Consider the following 19,029-nt stretch of genomic DNA (forward strand, 5'->3'; position numbering starts at 1 on the left):
ATTATATATAATATTTATATTCCCAATATATTATATATAATGCATTTCCCCAATTTATTATAGATAGTATTTATAGTCCCAATATATTATATATATTATGTATTTTCACAATTGATTATACATAATATTTATATTCCAAATATATTCTATATATTATATATATATATATTATATATATTATATATATTCCAGGTTTATTATATATATTATTTATATTACCAATATATTATATATATTATATATATCCCAGATTTATTATATATAATATTTATATTCCCAATATATTTTTATATATATTCCAGATTTATTATATATAATATTTATATTCCCAATCTATTATATATAGCACAGCTTTCCTATACATTTATTTTTTATTCCATCTATTTAATGCCGTATCTGGCCCTGCGTCCCTGAGTGTTTTTGTGCTCAGGGCAAGGATCCGTGGCTTTTCTGTGTAAGGCCAGTGGCTGATCCGTGGGGATCTTGCTCCATCCTGGGAGCTCTTCTAACCCATTCTAATGCAAATGTGCATTAGCTGATAATCAGAATGTTGAGTGGATTATTTCACCCCCAGACGAGCTGCTGCAAGGCACTTTTTTTTTTTTCCTTTTAATATATTAAACCAAAAGAGAGAAAAAAAAAATCCAAACTAATCCACCCGGCCACAAAGAAACCCAATTTGGGATTAGGATTGATCCCTGGGGATCTGGACAGGAATCAGGATCTCTCTTTTTCCCTCTCGAGGCCATAAATAAATGAAGAGCCACGACCTGGTGACACCCTCTAACAGCTTTATGGCGTGTGCACCGTAATTGCACCAGCAAACATTTGTGTTGTAATTAAAGCCAGGAGCCACCAAACCATGAGAAATCAATTAAAAGAAATCCTGCCTGTGGGAGCAGCATCCCAGCCCTCCTGCCTGTCCTGCTAAAATGCTGCTTCATCCTTTCTCTCCCCACCCCAAAATAATCCCACTGGATGGGTTGGTCGCCCTAAATGTGGATTTTTCCTCCCAATCTCCTGGATGCTGGAGCCTCCCTGCCCTGTGGTGTCCCAGCCTCGTTGCTGGTGTTGATTTTGGTGGATTTTGGGAGTGGAGGGGTTGCCCTGGGTGTGTCCCAATGTCCACATGAGATTTTTTTGGGAGCAGCCACATGTTGGATGGTTGGGTAAAGATGCAGGGCTTAGGTCCAGCCAGGAGAAACGAGCAGGAAATGGGCATTTTTTCCAGCAGGGTTTGAATTTTGGGGTATAAACAGGGAAGGGAGATCAGCTCTTAGGAAGAGGCCCCTGCCATGAGATCTCAGTAAAAAATATTTAGGGATAATGGGAGAAATCCATTATCACACAATTCCATACCCATCTATCCCCAGAAGGGGCTTTAGGGTTTTTTAGGGTTTGGGTATAAATAGGGAAGGGAGATCAACTCTTAGGAAGAGGACTCTGCCATGAGATCTCAGTAAAAAATATTTAGGGATAATAGGAGAAATCTATACCCATCTATCCCCAGAAAGGGCTTTGGGGTTTTTTAGAGTTTGAGTATAAACAGGGAAGCGAGATCAGCTCTTAGGAAAAGGACTCTGCCATGAAATCTCAGTAAAAAATGTTCAGGAATAATGGGAGAAATCTGCACCCATCTATCCCCAGAATGGGCTTTGGGGTTTTTTGGGGTTTAGTAAAAAAAGGAAAGGGCCATCCCACTGCAGGAATCTTGGAATGCTGCTGTTGCCCCTGCTCCAACCCCTCAGCATCCTCCCCAAACCCCCTCTCACCCCAGGAGCAGCTTTTGGCTGAACCCATCATCCCAAAAAAGCGAGATTTGGCTGAAAACTTCCATCCCCCCCCATCCTGGGACACTCCACCCACAGAGATCCGACTTCCCCCCATGCTCCAGGAGCCTGGAGGAAGGAGCTGAATCCACCAAAACAAACCCTTTCCCTGCACGTGTGGCTGCTTCCCCCGGGAGAGGCTGAGAGAGAGACTGAAGCGCATGTGACAGATGTTAATCGCATCATTTAATGCACTCCTGGAAGGCACTCGGATACAGGGATGGGGAGGAGCAGCAGAATGGAGCATTGTCTCCCATTTCCTGCAGCATCCCCCGGGAATGGATAACCCCAGGATGCACAGCTCACCCAGGGGAGTGAGGGAGGTGGGAGTGGCAGCGAGGAAATTCGGAGTTTTCTGGTGGATGTGCCCGTTTTGGTACAACAGAGTGGTAAAAAAAGGCAGAGAAATCTGTTTTATTTGGTTTCCAAAGGGCTGTTTGGGGGGAAAGTGGAGAGGGTGAAATAGGGAGGGTGGGATCACTTCTGATCCACATGAATACAGGAGAGGGGAAAATGGGGATTCAGGGATCGTGGCTGGCCCACACCTGAGCATCCCTGAGAAAACAGGGGACGCAGGAGAGGGGAAATAGGGATGGAGGGATCACACCTGATCCACACCTGAGCATCCCTGAAAAAACAGGGGACACAGGAGAGGGGAAATAGGGATGGAGGGATCACACCTGATCCACACCTGAGCATCCCTGAGAAAACAGGGGATGCAGGAGAGGGGAAACAGGGATGGAGGGATCACACCTGATCCACACCTGAACGTCCCTGCAGCAAGCAGGGAATGCAGGAGAAGGGAAATAAGGATGGAGAGATCACACCTGATCCACACCTGAACGTCCCTGAGAAAACAGGGGACACAGGAGAGGGGAAATAGGCATGGTGCTATCACACCTGACCCACACCTGAACTTCCCAGGAGCAAACAGGGAATGTAGAAGGGAAAATAAGGATCACTTCTTATCCACTCCTGGGCATCCCTGGAGCAAGCAGGGAACACAGGAGAGGGGAAATAGGGATGGAGGGATCACTTCTGATCCATAGCCTGGGCCAAACATGGGTACAGGAGAGGGGAAAATAATGATGGAGAGATTTCACCTGACCCACAAACAGGGAATACAGGAGAGGAGGAAAGAGGGATGGCGGGATCATTCCTGATCCACACCTGAACATCCCTGGAGCAAGCAGGGAATACAGGAGAGGGAAAAATAATGATGGAGGGATCTCACCTGACCCACACCTGAACATCCCTGGAGTAAACAGGGAGAAGGGAAAATAAGGATTGCACCTGATCCACACCTGAACATCCTTGGGGTACACAGGGAATACAGGAGAGGAGGAAATAGGGATGGAGGGATCACAGCTGATCCACACCTGGGCATCCCTGGAGCAAACAGGGAATATAGGAGAAGGGAAAATAAGGATCACTTCTGATCCACTCCTGGGCATCCCTGGAGTACACAAGGAATACAGGAGAGGGGAAATAGGGATGGAGGGATCACACCTGATCCACACCTGAGCATCCCTGGACTAGAATTGGATACAGGAGAGGGAGAAATAGGGGTGGTGGGATCATGTCTGATCCACACCTGAGCAGCTCTAGACCAAACACAGATACAGGAAAAAGGAAATTGGGATGGAGGGATCGTACCTGATCCACACCTGAGCCTCCCTGGACTAGAATTGGATACAGGAGAGGGGGAAATAGGGATGGAGGGATCAGATATGATCTACACTTGAGCATCTCTAGACCAAACACGGATACAGGAGAAGGGAAATAGGGATGGAGGGATCATGTCTGATCCACACCTGAGCATCCCTGTACAGAATGAGAGATACAAGAAGGAGAATTACTGTGGAAGGATCGTTCCTGATGCACACCTGAGCATCCCTGGAGCAAACACCTCCTGCTTGGCCTGGGGAATGCTGAAACCTCACCCGATATCCATCGTGGGTGGGTTGGAGAGGGGAATTGCATTTCCAAGGCAGGAGCAGCATCCCATGGGCTGCTTGCCTGATTGAATTCCCCCTTGGTGACCCGGGAAGGTAATTGAGGCTCGGGGGAGCCGGGGCAGCCGGCACCCCCTGGAAATCAGCACCTCCAGGCACCCCCCTGAGCCGGGCAGCAATTGAGGCCAGCCGACTTCAAGGTGCCTAAAAGTAATCAACTTATTGCCTAATAGATTTCTCAGTCATGAATTCCCCGTGCTCCAGATGCCCCACAATCAGAGCAATTACGGATTTAAATGGAGCTGGAATCCGTGGTGCAGAAAATGCCCGTTTTAGCGGGAGATTGGCCAGAGGTGAGGGACCTGTAACACCCCTGGTAATGAAAGCTCTTCACAGCTTGCCGTGTTCCACCCGGGAATAATTGCTGCAGCCTGTGATACGGATCCGGCTGCGTTAATGATGCCCTGCTCCTTTTCACAGGACTCATTTCAGCTTTCCCCCATTTTTTTTTTGTTGGTTTTGTTTTGTTTTGTTGGATTTTTTGGGGTTTTTTCACCGGGATTTCAAGGCGTGGGAATTAACGCGTTAAGGCTGTTGTGGGGCTCGGGGTGATTCCAAATGTTGTTCCCGGGATCCATTAACAAAGTGCCGGGGATCAGGGGAAGGGTGGCTGGAGGGGAATGGAATGTGACACGGGTGTCATCCCTCTGTCCATCCCAGCTGGAATTTATTCGCCGTGACAGGATGGATTTATCAGAACAAAACATACATCAGGAATTCAAAAAAAAAAAAAAAAAATTAAAAAAAAATTGGATTGGAAATAAAACTCCCATTAACTTCCAAATGAAAACCACATCCAAGGGAGACAGTTGGCTTCTCCTCTGAGTTTATTATTAAATATTTTACCAGGGAGGGAAGTTCTGAGCTGAGCATCTTTTCCCTCCTGTTCCTGGCAAGAGCAGTTTGTGTGGAGGGAGGGTGAGCTCTTGGTTGTTTTCCCGAAGCTCTTTCTGGGGGTAGCTGGGTGTAGATTTCTCCCATTATTCCCACATTTAAACAGCTTTTTAATGAGATCCTAAGGCAGGGTCCTATTCCTAAGCAATATTGGGAATATATCTTCCAATATATCTCTATCTATCCGGAATATAATCTATATTTCCATGCAGCACATATACAGAATAAGTGAACATTATATAGATAATACATAGAGAATATTCAGAGAATATCGAGAGAATATAGTCTATATTTCCATGTAGAATATATTTTTAAATTCTGGAAATATTTATTAAAATATATAAATATATCTATTATAGATGGAAATGTAGATATAATATTTATTCCAAATATATATTATATATTATATATTATATATTATATATTATATATTATATATTATATATTATATATTATATATTATATATTATATATTATATATTATGTATTATATATGATATGTGATATATGATATAAAATATATAATATTTTATATATACATAATATTATATATTTTACGTATATTCTTATGTATATGCATAATATATAACATATAACATATAACATATAACATATAACATATAATATATAATATATAATATATAATATGTAATATGTAATATAATGCATTAACCATTATACATTATTATATAAAATATATTATATATAATATTATATATTTTATCTGTTTTATAAGTTATTTTATTTGGTGCTTAGGGGTGGGAGAAGGGCCCTGTCTGTTCTTTTGGTCGCTCACAACTCAGCAGCAGCAAACTCCAAGCGCTGGGAGGGGGTTCCAGCAGGTAAATGATGCCGTGGGCGGGTCGGCGCCGCATCCCCAGGGATGGAGCCGGACCGAGCAGCTCCGGCCGCTCCTGAAACGCTTTAATTTCCCCCCAAATGGAACGGAGATGTGTTTTTTCCCTCTGTATCTTTGCTCCCAAGGGGCTCCGGGATTAATTTCCCGGGGTGACCCTGGGGGCCGCAGCCGCCTGACCCTGCCCGAGGGGCCGCGGGGTCGCGGCAGGGAGCGGGGGGACCCGCGGCCGCTGATGGGGAGCGGGGGGCGCTCCCAAAATGGCATTTCCACCTCATCCAACCCCGGATTCAATTACGGGCCCCGGCAGCGCCGTCCCTGGGGACAGCAGGGTCACCGTCCCCCCGCCAGCCCGGGACCCCCGGTGGCCTCGGGGGCGGCCTCGGGTCCCTGCGGAGGGGTCGGGATGTGCTGGGGAATGAGAATGAGCAGGGGGTTGTGATGTTGTGAGGTCCCCAGGACCAGGTGAGAGATGATAATTTGACTTCATGCTCTCAGAAGGCTGATTTATTATTTTATTTCATTATTTCATTTAATATTTTATTATTTTATTTCATTATATATATAATATATAATATATAATATATAATATATAATATATAATATACATTATATATTTTATATTATATATTATATATTTCATTATATACTATATATATTTCATTATATTATTATATTATATATTATATTGTTATATATTACATTATATATTATCATATTATTATATTATATGTATTATATGATATTATTAAAGGAAATGGTATACCAAAACTACACTAAAGAAAGAGAAAGGAAACATCAGAAGGCTAGAAAATAACAAATAATAAAAACCCGTGACTGACCAGAGTCTCAGCGCAGCTGGACTGCGTTTGGTCATTAAGTTAAAACAATTCACATGCTGGGTGAACAATTCCCAAATAACATTCAGGAGAGTTGAAGCTTCCCGTTTTCCCAGGAGAAGAAATCCTGGTGAAGGGATTTTTCATAAAATATCACAGTGACAGGGAATGGTAGGAATGGGAATTCATCCCTGTAAGGAATCAGGTCATGGGTTTTCTCTCGGAGCAGAGCTGGGGTTTGGTGGCCGTGGTACCCTGAGGATGGTCCCGTGTCCCCATCTCCACACAGAGCCATGGGGCCCTGTCCATGTCTGGGTGATTTTAAGGCTGATCCCAGTGGAGGAGGGGATGGGAGAGAGACTGGGGAAAGCCAGGGAGGCTCCTCTCAGTGCTGGGTGCTGCTGTGAGATACCTCACAAAGAGCACAGGGACATCTGCAGGGACAGTGGCCACGTTCCTGATGTGAGCCATGCTCAGGGCACCTGCATTTCAAGGTCTGGCTCAAAAGCACGAGGTGTGGCTGAAATTTGTGAGAAATGGCTCAAACAACAGAGGATCTGCCTCCAATAGCAAATTTCCTGCCTCCCAGCACATTCCAGGGGGTCTGATGGGGCTCCAAGGAAGAGGGAGATGGACTTTTCATCCGGAATTTTAGTGCCAGGACAAGGAATAATGGATTCAAATGGAAAGAGAGGAAATTTAGCTCAGATTTTGGAAGGAATTTTCCCTGGGAGGCCCTGGGATGGAATTCCCAGGGAGCTGTGGCTGCTCCATTCCTGGCAGTGCCCAAGGCCAGGCTGGAGCACCCTGGGATGATGGGAGGTGTCCAGCCCATGGCAGGGGTGGGATGGGATGGGATTTAAGGTCCCTTCCAACCCAAACCATTCTGGGATTCAAGGATTCTGAATGCCCAGGGCTTGCTCCATAAATGTGGGGCCTGGCCCAAAAGTGCAGAGTAGGAATCACAAACAGGAGTTATGGCTCAAATAAATGGAGCTGGATTCACATGCAGAGGTCACAGCTCAAAAGCAGAGGCCATAGAATTGCAGAATCATGGAATTGTTCCACTTGGAAAAACCCTCCAAAATCACTGAGTCCAACCTGTGCCAGATCCCCACCTTGTCACTGAGTGCCACCTCCAGGGGACCCCTCCAGGAATGGGCACTCCAACCCTCCCTGGGCAGTTCCTGAGTCCCCTTTCCATGGGGAAATTCCTGCTGTGCCCACCCTGAGCCTGCCCTGAGCCCCCTTTCCACAGGGAAATTCCTGCTGTGCCCACCCTGAGCTGCCCTGAACCCCCTTTCCATGGGGAAATTCCTGCTGTGCCCACCCTGAGCCTGCCCTGAACCCCCTTTCCATGGGGAAATTCCTGCTGTGCCCACCCTGAGCCTGCCCTGAGCCCCCTTTCCATGGGGAAATTCCTGCTGTGCCCACCCTGAGCCTGCCCTGAGCCCCCTTTCCGTGGGGAAATTCCTGCTGTGCCCACCCTGAGCCTGCCCTGAGCCCCCTTTCCATGGGGAAATTCCTGCTGTGCCCACCCTGAGCCTGCCCTGAGCCCCCTTTCCATGGGGAAATTCCTGCTGTGCCCACCCTGAGCTGCCCTGGCCCACCCTGAGGCCGTTCCCTCTGCTCCTGTCCCTGTGCCCTCCTGGCAGGAGCTGGGCAGAGCCACAAGGGCCCCCTGAGCCTCCTTTGCTCCAGGCTGAGCCCCTGCCCAGCTCCCTCAGCCTCTCCTGGAGCTCCAGACCCTTCCCCAGCTCCATTTTTCTGTTTGGGACAGTTTGGGACACTGCGCTGGGTGTTTGGCACCATCCACAGTCTCGATCCCAGCCAGGATTGTGACACTGGGATAATTCCACTTGTGCTGGAGCCTGTGAAAATGCTCTTTCTTTTCACAGAGCAGAATCTAATCCAGAAGAGAGGAAAACACTCATTATTTAATTTTCCTCAGTATTTTTGTGTGCTCATGGGATTTTAATGGTATTAATTATTATTTAATTTGCACTTTGGCAATTCATTTGTGCTGAGCTATTCTGGTATTTGAGAGCCAGCGATGCTCAATCCCTTTTGCATCTCCATTCATGCTGCTGCTCTCCAGGTCTTCTTCCCTGGTATCAATGCCTCCCTCAATCCCATCCACCTTCCTTCCAAGAACTCATCCTATCCCATCCAAAGCATCTCCCCATTGTCCACCTCCCCCTTTATTTGATTTTCTTTATGATCTCCAGCTACCAGACCCCAGCTGGGAAAATCTGAGCAAGGATCATCAGCTTGGAGTCACAGCATGGAGGAGCTGGTTCCTCCTGGGTGTTCCTGGTGCAGAACCCCATCCATGGGGCCAACACCCTGCTGTCTCCATGGAAACATCCCTCTAACCCCTCTTAAGCATCCATAAATCTCCATCCCTTCACTTCACGTGAGGATCCATCTCTCAATTCCCCTCTCTCCATCTCCACACGTTCCAAAACATTCTTCCACCCACATTCCACAACATTCTCCCATTCCATTCTTCCACTGACAGCATCCTTCCAGCCCTCCATCCCCATGAGAGAATCCTTCCATCTCCTCCATTCCTGTCCCTCCAGCTCCTCACAAGCACCACTCCATGTCCACAGAAGAATTCCTCCATCTCCGTTAAGCATTCCTCCATTCCCATCCCTCCATCTCCGTTAAGCATTCCTCCATTTTTATCCCTCCATCTCCATGTGGGGATTCCTCCATTCCCATCCCTCCATCTCCATGTGAGATTCCTCCATCTCCATCTCCATGTGAGATTCCTCCATTCCCATCCCTCCATCTCCATGTGAGATTCCTCCATCTCCATCCCTCCATCTCCATGTGAGATTCTTCCATTCCCATCCCTCCATCTCCATGTGAGATTCCTCCATTCCCATCCCTCCATGTGAGGATTTCTCCATCCTTCCAGCTCCACAGGAGCATCCCTTCATCTCCATGCGAGCACTCCTCCTTTTCCATATGAACATCCTTTCATCTTCTCCATTTCCATGTTTGCATCTATTCATCCCAGCTGAGGCTCCCTCCATTATTCCCCTCCATCCCCTCCATTCCTCTCCATCCCCTCCATTCCTCTCCATTCCCATCCATTCCCCTCCATTCTCATCCTTCCCGCTCCACAGGAGCATCCCTTCACCCCAATCCCCCCATTTCTGTGCGAGCATCCTTTGATCCCATATGAAAATCTCCCATCCCCATCTCCATCTCTCCTTTTCCGTGTGCCCATCCCTCCACCCCATTCCATCCTCCCTCCACTGCATTCCAGCCTCCCTTCATCCCATTCCAACCTCCCTCCATCCCATTCCAACCTCCCTCCATCCCATTCCATCTTCTCTCCGTCCCATTCCAGCCTCCCTCCATCCCATTCCAGCCTCCCTCATCCCATTCCAACCTCCCTCCATCTCATTCCAGCCTCTCAATTCTATTCCAGCCTCCCTCTATCCCATTCCAGCCTCCTTCCATCCCATTCCAGCCTCTCTCCATCCCATTCCATCTTCTCTCCGTCCCATTCCAGCCTCTCTCCATCCCATTCCAGCCTCCCTCATCCCATTCCAGCCTCTCTCCATCCCATTCCAGCCTCCCTCATCCCATTCCAGCCTCCCTCATCCCATTCCAGCCCCCCTCCATCCTCATCCTCACATTTCCAAGCCAGCCTCCCTCCATCCCACTCCATTCTCTCTCCATCCCATTCCACCCCCCCTCCATCCCATTCCACCCCATTCCAGCCTCCTCCATCCCATTCCAGCCCCCCTCCATCCTCATCCTCACATTTCCAAGCCAGCCTCCCTCCATCCCACCGAGCCTCCCTCCATCCCCCTCCATCCCCGCCACTTCCCCAGATAATGAGAGCGAGTTTAAAAAACTTAAAGCCTCTTCCTGCCCGCGGTGAGTGACACAAATGGAGTTCATATTTAATCATCTGTTAACTCGTTGTCTATTATAGCTCTTTAATAGCACCAGAGATATTCTTAATGAAGCATGATTTAAGGTATTTACAGCTCTAGGACCGACAGACATCACTCACAGTGTGCAGGTAATGAGGCGTAAAACAGCTCTGGAAACCGTAAAAATGGGAGAGAGAGAGCGAGGAGGGAGAGAAAGCAGGCGAGGAGTTCGGAGCTGAATTGTTCCAGGGTTTGTTTTAAAATGTTTAGGCATTTAAAGTCATTTCAGCTTCGCCGAGGTGTCTGGTAGCACCGAGTTCAGCAATTCCCAGCGCTGAGAGCCCCTGCCTTGCCAGGAGGGGTCTGGTCCCCCCGATGCTCCCGAGCTATCTCAGAAATCATGGGAGGGAGCAGGGAAAAAGCTTTTGAGGGTCCCCAAGGGCCTTGTGGGTGCATGGGAGCAAAGCCTGGGATTTCTGGGTGCAGTTTCCCCTTGGTGGCACAGCTCACTGAGGGGACACCATGACCCTTCCCATTGCTGGCCTGCAAATGCCACCCCTGTGCAACGCTTTTATTTCCTTATTTTTTTTTCCCCCAGAAAAAAAAAAAAATTAAAAAAAAAAATTAAAAAACCCATCAGAACCCAAGCCAAGTTTTGCGAAATAATTTGTGACGGAGGTGCCATTCTGCATCAAAATATTGTGTAGAAAATGTCAAATGTCACCAATCCATGTGTCCCTCCGCGTGATAGTAATTGGGCTGGAAGGCTGCGCTCTGCCACCGCGGCCGCTGGCCGCCTCCTCCTCCTCCTCCTCCTCACTCTGGGCTCGGGAGATGTGTCGCTTCCCGAGTCTGTCCCGGCTGCTCCGGCCGCGCTGTCCCCAGCCCGGGGACGAGTGCGTGGTGCTCATTAGGCTGCAGCGGTGACAAACAGCTCCCGGGGAAAAGGGGGGCAGCTGCAGCGGGCTGGAGCGGTTCTGGGGGTGTTGGTTCCCTCCTGGGTTTGGGATGTGCGGCCCCGTTCCATGGTGTTTCGCCTTTTGGGGATTTTGGTGGAATCGCCTCGATTTTGGGAAGCCAAAGCAGAGTGGGGTCTCTGATTTGAGGAATCGCAGCCTGTTGCTCCCCTCCCTCCCCAAAAGTGCTCCAGAGGCACCATCACCTGCATTTCCAGCACCACGGACCCTTTGGAATATTTATCCCACTTTCTGCCTGCTTGTGCTGGGTGTGTAGCACCCCCACTGCTGCTTTATTGCTGCTACGAGGGAAAACAAACTGTTCTTTCAGAGCAAATAATCCATTCCTTAAAGCATCCCAAGCCCTTAATCTGGGAACAGACCTTTCACACACACTCCTTAACCACCCTGGATGAATCAATCCTCATTAGGACATTAGGCTGCATAAATATTTGGCCGGTGAGGGAGCCCCAAGGGAGAGCAGAGGGATGGGGAGAGCTGCAGTTGGAAATTCAATGAAGTTCCCTTGGGCAGCGGGAGCCAGGCCTGGGAGAGTTGGGTCAAACCTTCAGCAGGTGCCACTTGTCCCCTTGGGCAAGTCCTGCGGAGCAGGGTTAATTTTGCTGACCTGATTTGTTTTGCCCGTGCAAGTGGCGAGGTGCAGGTGGGAAGGGAGGAGGTGAAATCCTGCGGCTCCTTCCCCGAGCCACAGCACAACTCGGGCACAAACAATTTCTCTGCTGCCGAGGAAGGAGCTGGAATTTGTCTCTGGCGAGGCAGCAGCAGCAGAATAGCGAAGCCGGTGCCTGTTATAGAAACTTTTTAGTACTGGGGACAAGCCAAGAAAAAAGCCCAGATTGATCTCAAATCTCAGCTGGTGCTGGCGGCGCTTCCACCTCAACTCCTGCTCTGGTGGGACGTGAGCTGGACCCTCCAAGCGTCCCCTGAGGAGAGCTGGGATGTTTCCCAGAGTTCTGGGTGCTCTCCCCAGCTCCCTGCCCAGCTCTGGAAAGTGATTTTGGGATAGATGGAGGCTTTTTTGTTTGTAATTGTGTAAACCCAGCTCTTCCCTGGCTCCATCCCCTTGTCCCATCTCCACACCAGTGGGACCATCCTGGATCATCTCATGCCATCAAAATCCTCCCCAGCAGGATAACCCAGGCTGGGGCAATGCCAGGCTGCAGCTCCCAGGGAGGTGGAAGTTTTTTTGGCTCAGATACCGTCACAACCTGCCCGTGATTTCCATGATTTCCTTCAGCACCCAGGGAAATTCCTTAGGAGCTGTCAAGGTGGCGATGGGGCAGCTGGAAATTTCACCTCATCCCTCGAGAGGTGAGGGGCTGGTGCAGGGAACATCCTGTGCTGTGGGTGGGGTGAGCTGGGAGGATCCAGACTGGATCCATCCAAACCTGTTCATTCCCCTGGTGGGAAGCAGGCACTGGGGCTTGGCCCAGTTTTGGGATGGAATTCCTACAGCAAAGCTTGGGCGCCATCCATCTCCCCTCCACAGAATAAAGCCCATTTAAATCCATTTTATCCCTGGATAAAGCGATGCCAACGGGATGGTCACACCACCCCAGCCACCCCTGGGCTCACCCAGCTCCACGCCCAGCCCAAGTTGGGGATCCCTGGCAGGGCAGAGCTGAAAACACCCGAGCCCTGCATGTGTGCCGCTTCCATGTGCGCTGGTTTCCAAGGAAACCGCTCGCTCTACATGTGTGTCACTTAACACCCTATTTGCTTTCATTTGGATAAGTCTTTAATTCCTGAGCAGCCCCGGCTCGGCGGGATCTGTTGAGCTCCGTGTGTATCCTCAGCGCACAAAATCCCTCTCCTGCCTCTTGGAGAAGTCGCTGCCTGCTCGGAGCGACTTCCCTAAACCTGTGCCTAATTGGAGCAGCTAATGCTTTCTGCGGGAAGAACTGGATATTTTGCTGCTGCTTCCCCCTCTAGAAACAATTAGCAGGGAAACGCAGGGCTCTTGTCACCTGCCACCAGCTCTGCCGCTCCAGCTTGGTGGCAGGTGGAGGAGCAGGGTGAGGACGCTCCTTGCCAGGGGTGTGGGGGCAAGGCTGGGTGCTGCAGGTGTGGGTTTGAGTGCTGGGGAAGGCAGCAGCTCCTGTCAGTGGTTAAATGTTGGTTTGAAAGTGTCCTGGGGCGGGGAAGAAGGGAAGGGTGGCCATGGAAGGGTGACCCAGTTGGTGTCACACATCAGCCTGGAGAAGAGAAGGATCCAGGAGAGCTCAGAGCCCCCTTCCAGAGCCTGAAGGGGCCCCAGGAGAGCTGGAGAGGGACTGGGGACAAGGGATGGAGGGACAGGACACAGGGAAAAGTGAGATTGGGGTGGGATTTTGGAAGGAATGAGCATGGAGAGGGGCTGGGATGGAATTCCAGAGGAGCTGTGGCTGCCCCTGGATCCCTGGAGGTGCACAAAGGACAAGAGAAAGCTCCAGGGACACCTCAGAGCCTCCGAAGGGGCTCCAGGAGAGCTGGAGAGGGGCTGGGGACAAGGATGGAGGGACAGGACACAGGGAATGGCTCCCACTGCCAGAGAGATGGGATATTGGGAAGGAATTCCTGGCCAGGAGGATGGGAAAGGGCTGGGATGGAATCCCCAGAGCAGCTGAAGCTGCGCCTGGATCCCTGGAAGCGTCCAAGGCCAGGTTGGCCTGGCACAGTGAAAGGTGTCCCTGCCCAGGGGATGGAACTGGATGGAATTCAAGTTCTCTTCCCATGACATTCCATTCTCTTCCCCAAACCATTCCATGATCTCATCACACTGATAGGACACGCTGAGTGCCGCTCTCCAGCAGCTCCTCCACGGCTTGGGCCAAGCAGGAATGAGCAACAAAGCTTTGGGGCTGTTTTTCTCCCCCAAATTGTCATTCAAAGCGGCTTTTTCTTCCCCCTCGCCCTTCCTCCCTTCCCTTTGCACAGCGAGATGCCTCCCGTTCCTGCGCACCGGAGGAATTTTCTGATCTAAAGCCACTTTCCTCCTCTCCCAAAATCCCTGAGGGTGGCTCACGCTTGTAAAGCCGAGCAGCTCCCGTGTCACTCGGGGCTGGCTCCCGTCTGCAGCCCTGACAGCAGCTAATGCTGTTAGCCCGTGTAGAGGAGGGATTTCAGCATCAAAAACCCCCAAAATCGCCACACTCGGGCCGCTCTGCTGCTTGCCAGCAGTCCAAAACCATCCCCCCGTGTTTGGGGTGCCTGGCATGGCCCTGGGATGTCCCACGGGGGGTTTTGGGGTGGCTTTGGGGGCTGCTGCAGCCTCGGGAGCGGCGCGGGATGAGCAGCCCGGATTAACTCGGCTCGGGGAGGGCTTTGCTATCTTTAGGTGGAAGGTGAGGGATTGTGGCTCTTAGGGTGGCCGGCAGGTGAGGAGAGAGAAAAATCCCCCGGGGCCAGCCCTGCTGAGGGCCCTGACCCCAGCTCCTGTCCCCAGCGGGGTCTGCCCTGCCGGCCCCGGCCGCGTGCGCCGTCACCTTTCTAGGCCACAATCTGTCCCCAATTCCAAGCCTGCTGTTAGCTTCACTTGCACTCTATTCTCGTGTTTGCTGTTATTTTTTAACACTTTTTTTTTTTCTCCTCCCCGTTTTTTTTTTCCTTTTTTTTTTTTAATAATTTTTTTTTTTTTTTTTTGCATAAAAACACTATCCTCTCCCCAGAGCCTGCCTGGAGCGAAGGCATGGTCTGTACAACTGCAATTATTTCGAAGAACAGATGGAGTGAGGAGCAGAAAGTCTGTTAATAGTAATAGAAATGCTACATGTTAACCTGGACAGCACACGATGACAGTCCCATGACTACACGTTCTGTTCCCACCAGCTGGGCTCCGAGCGGAGCCGAGAGATTCAGAAACGCCGAGCTCGGCTCCGCACCCTCCCCAAAGTTAGAGCTCAAATTCCTTCACACTTCCAGCGCAGGGTTTTTGGGTTGTCGGGCTTCTTCTCCCCCTCCCCTCCTCCTCCTCCTCCTTGCTATTAAGCGCTGATTTCGGTGCTGTTAAGGAATTTTGCTGCTTTTTTTTTTGGTTTTTTTTTTTTTCCCTCTCAGCCGGCTGCAGCTGGGAGCGTGGTGGGGATGGTGGTGGCGGCTCAGCCTCGAGGTCCTGACCTTCAGCCTCTCGTGGTGATGCCAGCACAGCCCCTTTCCCATGCTCACATCTGCAGGCTTGGTGTAATTCCCCCACCCTGGGTGATGCCAGGCTGGGGTTTGTGGATCAGGACAGCATCTTTCCTGGGCGGGGTGGTTTGAGCAAGTTTGGGATTTTCTCTGCAATTGTTGCAAGCTAAATGGGATGAAATCCTCATTTTCTGGTTAAAAATGGTGCTGTCTGTGGTCTTCAAGAGGTTTATATGAGATGTGTGGGATGCCTCGAGGTCCTGACCTTCAGCCTCTCGTGGTGACACCAGCACAGCCCCTTTCCCATGCTCACATCTGCAGCCTTGGTGTAATTACCCCACCCTGGGTGATGCCAGGCTGGGGTTTGTGGATCAGGGCAGTGGCACTTCTGGGTGGAGCAGTTTGAGGGAGTTTGGGATTTTCTCTGTGACTGTTGCCAGCTAAATGGGTTGAAATCTGCATTTTCTGGTTAAAAGTGGTGCTGTCTGTGGTCTTCAAGAGGTTTTTATGAGATGTGTGGGATGCCAAGGGATGCCTCGAGGTCCTGACCTTCAGCCTCACGTGGTGACACCAGCACAGCCCCTTTCCCATGCTCACATCTGCAGCCTTGGTGTAATTCCCCCACCCTGTGTGATGCCAGGCTGGGATCTGTGGATCAGGACAGCATCGTTCCTGGGCGGGGTGGTTTGAGGGAGTTTGAGATTTTATCTGCGACTGTTGCCAGCTAAATGGGTTAAAATCCTCGTTTTCTGGTTAAAAGTGGTGCTGTCTGTGGTCTTCAAGAGGTTTATATGAGATGTGTGGGATGCCTCGAGGTCCCGACCTTCAGCCTCACGTGGTGACGCCAGCACAGCCCCTTTCCCATGCTCACATCTGCAGCCTTGGTGTAATTCCTCCACCTTGGATGATGCCAGGCTGGGGTTTGATGATCAGGACAGCATCTTTCCTGGGCGGGGTGGTTTGAGGGAGTTTGGGATTTTCTCTGCGACTGTTGCCAGCTAAATGGGTTGAAATCTGCATTTTCTGGTTAAAAGTGGTGCTGTCTGTGCTCTTCAAGAGGTTTATATGAGATGTGTGGGATGTCAAGGGAGGGGGGCACAGGTTATGGCAACACCTCAGGGGGGTTTTGCCTCCTTACCCCAACCAGAGGTTGGGAAATGGTGCAAAAATATTGAGTCAGCCCCAGGAACCTCACTGTGCAAATCCCTGCCAGGTCTCACAGGGCAGCCACGGAGCTCCAGCCAATTCCAGTGGGAATTGCAGCGCTAAATCCCAGGGCTGTTGGTGACAGCCCAGCCCCCGGGGCGGCTGGAGCCCAGCCTGGCTCCCTGACAGACGCACCTGGAGCTTTTATTCGGATATAGATCCCTTAATCTGCATGCTTGGGGGATAATCTGGTGCCTGAGGTCCTGCCAAATCCCTGGAGATCAGCAGGTTTTCCTTTCAGAGGTCACTCGCAAGCCAGCTCCATCCTCAGCAGACCAAAATTTCCACGTGGGCTCCGTGCTGGTGGCACCTTTGGGTGCTGGGTGCCCTCAGTGACAACCTGGGCTGGGCTCTCAGGGTTTCCTGGGGGCTAAACCAGTGTTATCCATAAATCCCAGCTCTCCTTGCCCAATTCCATCACCCAGGAGTGTTGCCTGACCCCCAGGTGCTGCTCGTTGCAGCATCTCAGGAACATCTTTTGGTTATTTTGGGATGTTTGGGGCAGAGTTTGGCTCCCCACAGCCACCCCCATGGAGGATGGGGTACCCAGCTTGTCCCCAACCAACTCTGAATCCCAAAAATACCAGAGTGGCTGCAATCCTGTGCCTCAGTGGGATGTGGTGGGAAGCAGAGGGAATTCTCCTTTGGAGGAGACAGAACCGACATTGTTCCTTTGGAAAGATTTGGGATTAAATCATCCCCAGGTGATTTTTGGCCTCCCCTGGAGCCCATTCCTTGCTCACCTCTGGGGTGATACCACCAGAGCTGGGGAAGAGTGGAAAAAAAAGTGAATTTGGGGGCTTTTTGCTGTCACCCCATGACCACAGCATCCCCCTCTCCTCTCTTGCAGAACAAGAAATACGTCCTGGTGATGGTGGACCCCGATGCTCCCAACAGAGAGAACCCCCGGCTCCGCTTCTGGAGGCACTGGCTGGTCACCGACATCCAGGTGAGTCCATGGGGGTCATTCCCAACACCCAGGGAGGGCTGGGATCCCATGGGGGTGCAAACTCCTCCTGGGATCACTCCCAAGCATCCAGAAAGGGTTGGAATCCCATGGGATGCAAACTCCTCCTGGAGAAACCCCGGAGGGGAGGACGAGTTTTTACCAGAGAAATGGAAATGGTGCTGGGCGTGTAGGTAGGGAAGTGCTTCCTCAGGCTATAAAGAGCCAGGCTGGTCCAAAAATATTGCTGCTTGGGTTTTTGGAGGTTTTTTTTCCCCCTCCTTCTCCTAAGGAAATGCTGGGAAAAAAAGCCCAAAAAACACTTTGCCAACTCCCCACCACCGGTTTTCTCTGCGGAGACAGCACGTCCTTCCAAACAGCTCCTGCTGCTGGTTGAGTTTTGGGCTTAAAAAAGTGGGTTTGGTGAAAATCTCAGTTAGTTTTCTAGTTTTTGAATTTTTTGTTTTTGATTAAAAATGGTTTGAATTCAGTGAGAAAACAAGGGGGGAAATGAGTTTGGGATGAATTGTGGCACTTCCCGGCGCTGTGTCCTTCTCCCTGTCCCAGTGTGTCATGGCTTTGCTCCCAGAAATATCTTGGAAAAGCAGTTTTTTCCCATTCCTGCTTGTTTTTATGTCTTCAAAAAATGAGATGTTGCAGCCCTAAATCAATCTAACTGATAATCTGGGTACTAAAGCCTAATTAAGATATCAATTAATTTGCAGCGTGCATTTAACAAGAAATATCGCGTCGTTCTCCTCTATTATTCTCTGAAATTACTGCTGAGGGCTCTTTGTACAGATACCTTAATTAGACTTTTTATTGTTAATGGGCATATTAAGCAAATTAAAACAGGATATTAATACTTTCCATGAATTCCATAATTGGCTGAAAAATAGGAAGCATCGGGAATAATTGCAGGAATTTGTGTACAGGGCTTGGGGGTTTTTTTTCATGTTGTTTTGTGTTTTTATCCTTCACAGAAACCCTTCTGCATTTCTAACAACAGGGTCCTGAAAGTCTCTCATTAATTTTAATATTTACCAAACGCAAAGGAGCCCAAGCTCCTGTGTTTCCTTCTGTACACAGATCCTTCGGAGCCGTTCCCTCTTGCTAATTATTGTGGTTTTCCTTTTTTTTTTTTTTTTTTTGGAGTGTAAAATCCTTTAAGCAAAGAAGGGAAATGTGGGATTCAAACCTCCAGCACAAATGGAAGGTGGGATTTTTTTCCCCTGGCGTTTGGGTGATCTCTAAGGTCAATAATTCTGTGTTAGGCCATGAAAGAGGGCGGGAAAAAGGAGATTTTGGGGAGGGAAAAGGGTTTTTCCCTATCTGCCAGGGATGGGGTGGATCCAAGCCCCAACAATTCCTTAAGCTTTCTTATCACGAGATAAATACATTTATAAATATAAACACACATATCCGAGCAGGGATTTGGCCTCGGTGCTCTTGATGGTCCCTTCC

The 19,029-nt window shown here is 49.7% G+C and overlaps 1 protein-coding gene across 1 annotated transcript in view; it reads left to right on the forward strand.

Annotated features, from left to right (window-relative positions):
• PEBP4 (phosphatidylethanolamine binding protein 4) overlaps positions 1-19,029 on the forward strand; it is a 101,710-nt gene that overhangs the window by 28,665 nt on the left and 54,016 nt on the right. The window contains exon 4 of the mRNA XM_058042303.1: positions 17,470-17,568. Within this exon, the coding sequence (XP_057898286.1) occupies positions 17,470-17,568 (99 nt within the window). The remainder of the gene's footprint in view (positions 1-17,469; positions 17,569-19,029) is intronic.

This window comes from Melospiza georgiana, chromosome 31, assembly GCF_028018845.1.
Source record: "Melospiza georgiana isolate bMelGeo1 chromosome 31, bMelGeo1.pri, whole genome shotgun sequence".
Classification (NCBI taxonomy): Eukaryota; Metazoa; Chordata; class Aves; order Passeriformes; family Passerellidae; genus Melospiza; species Melospiza georgiana.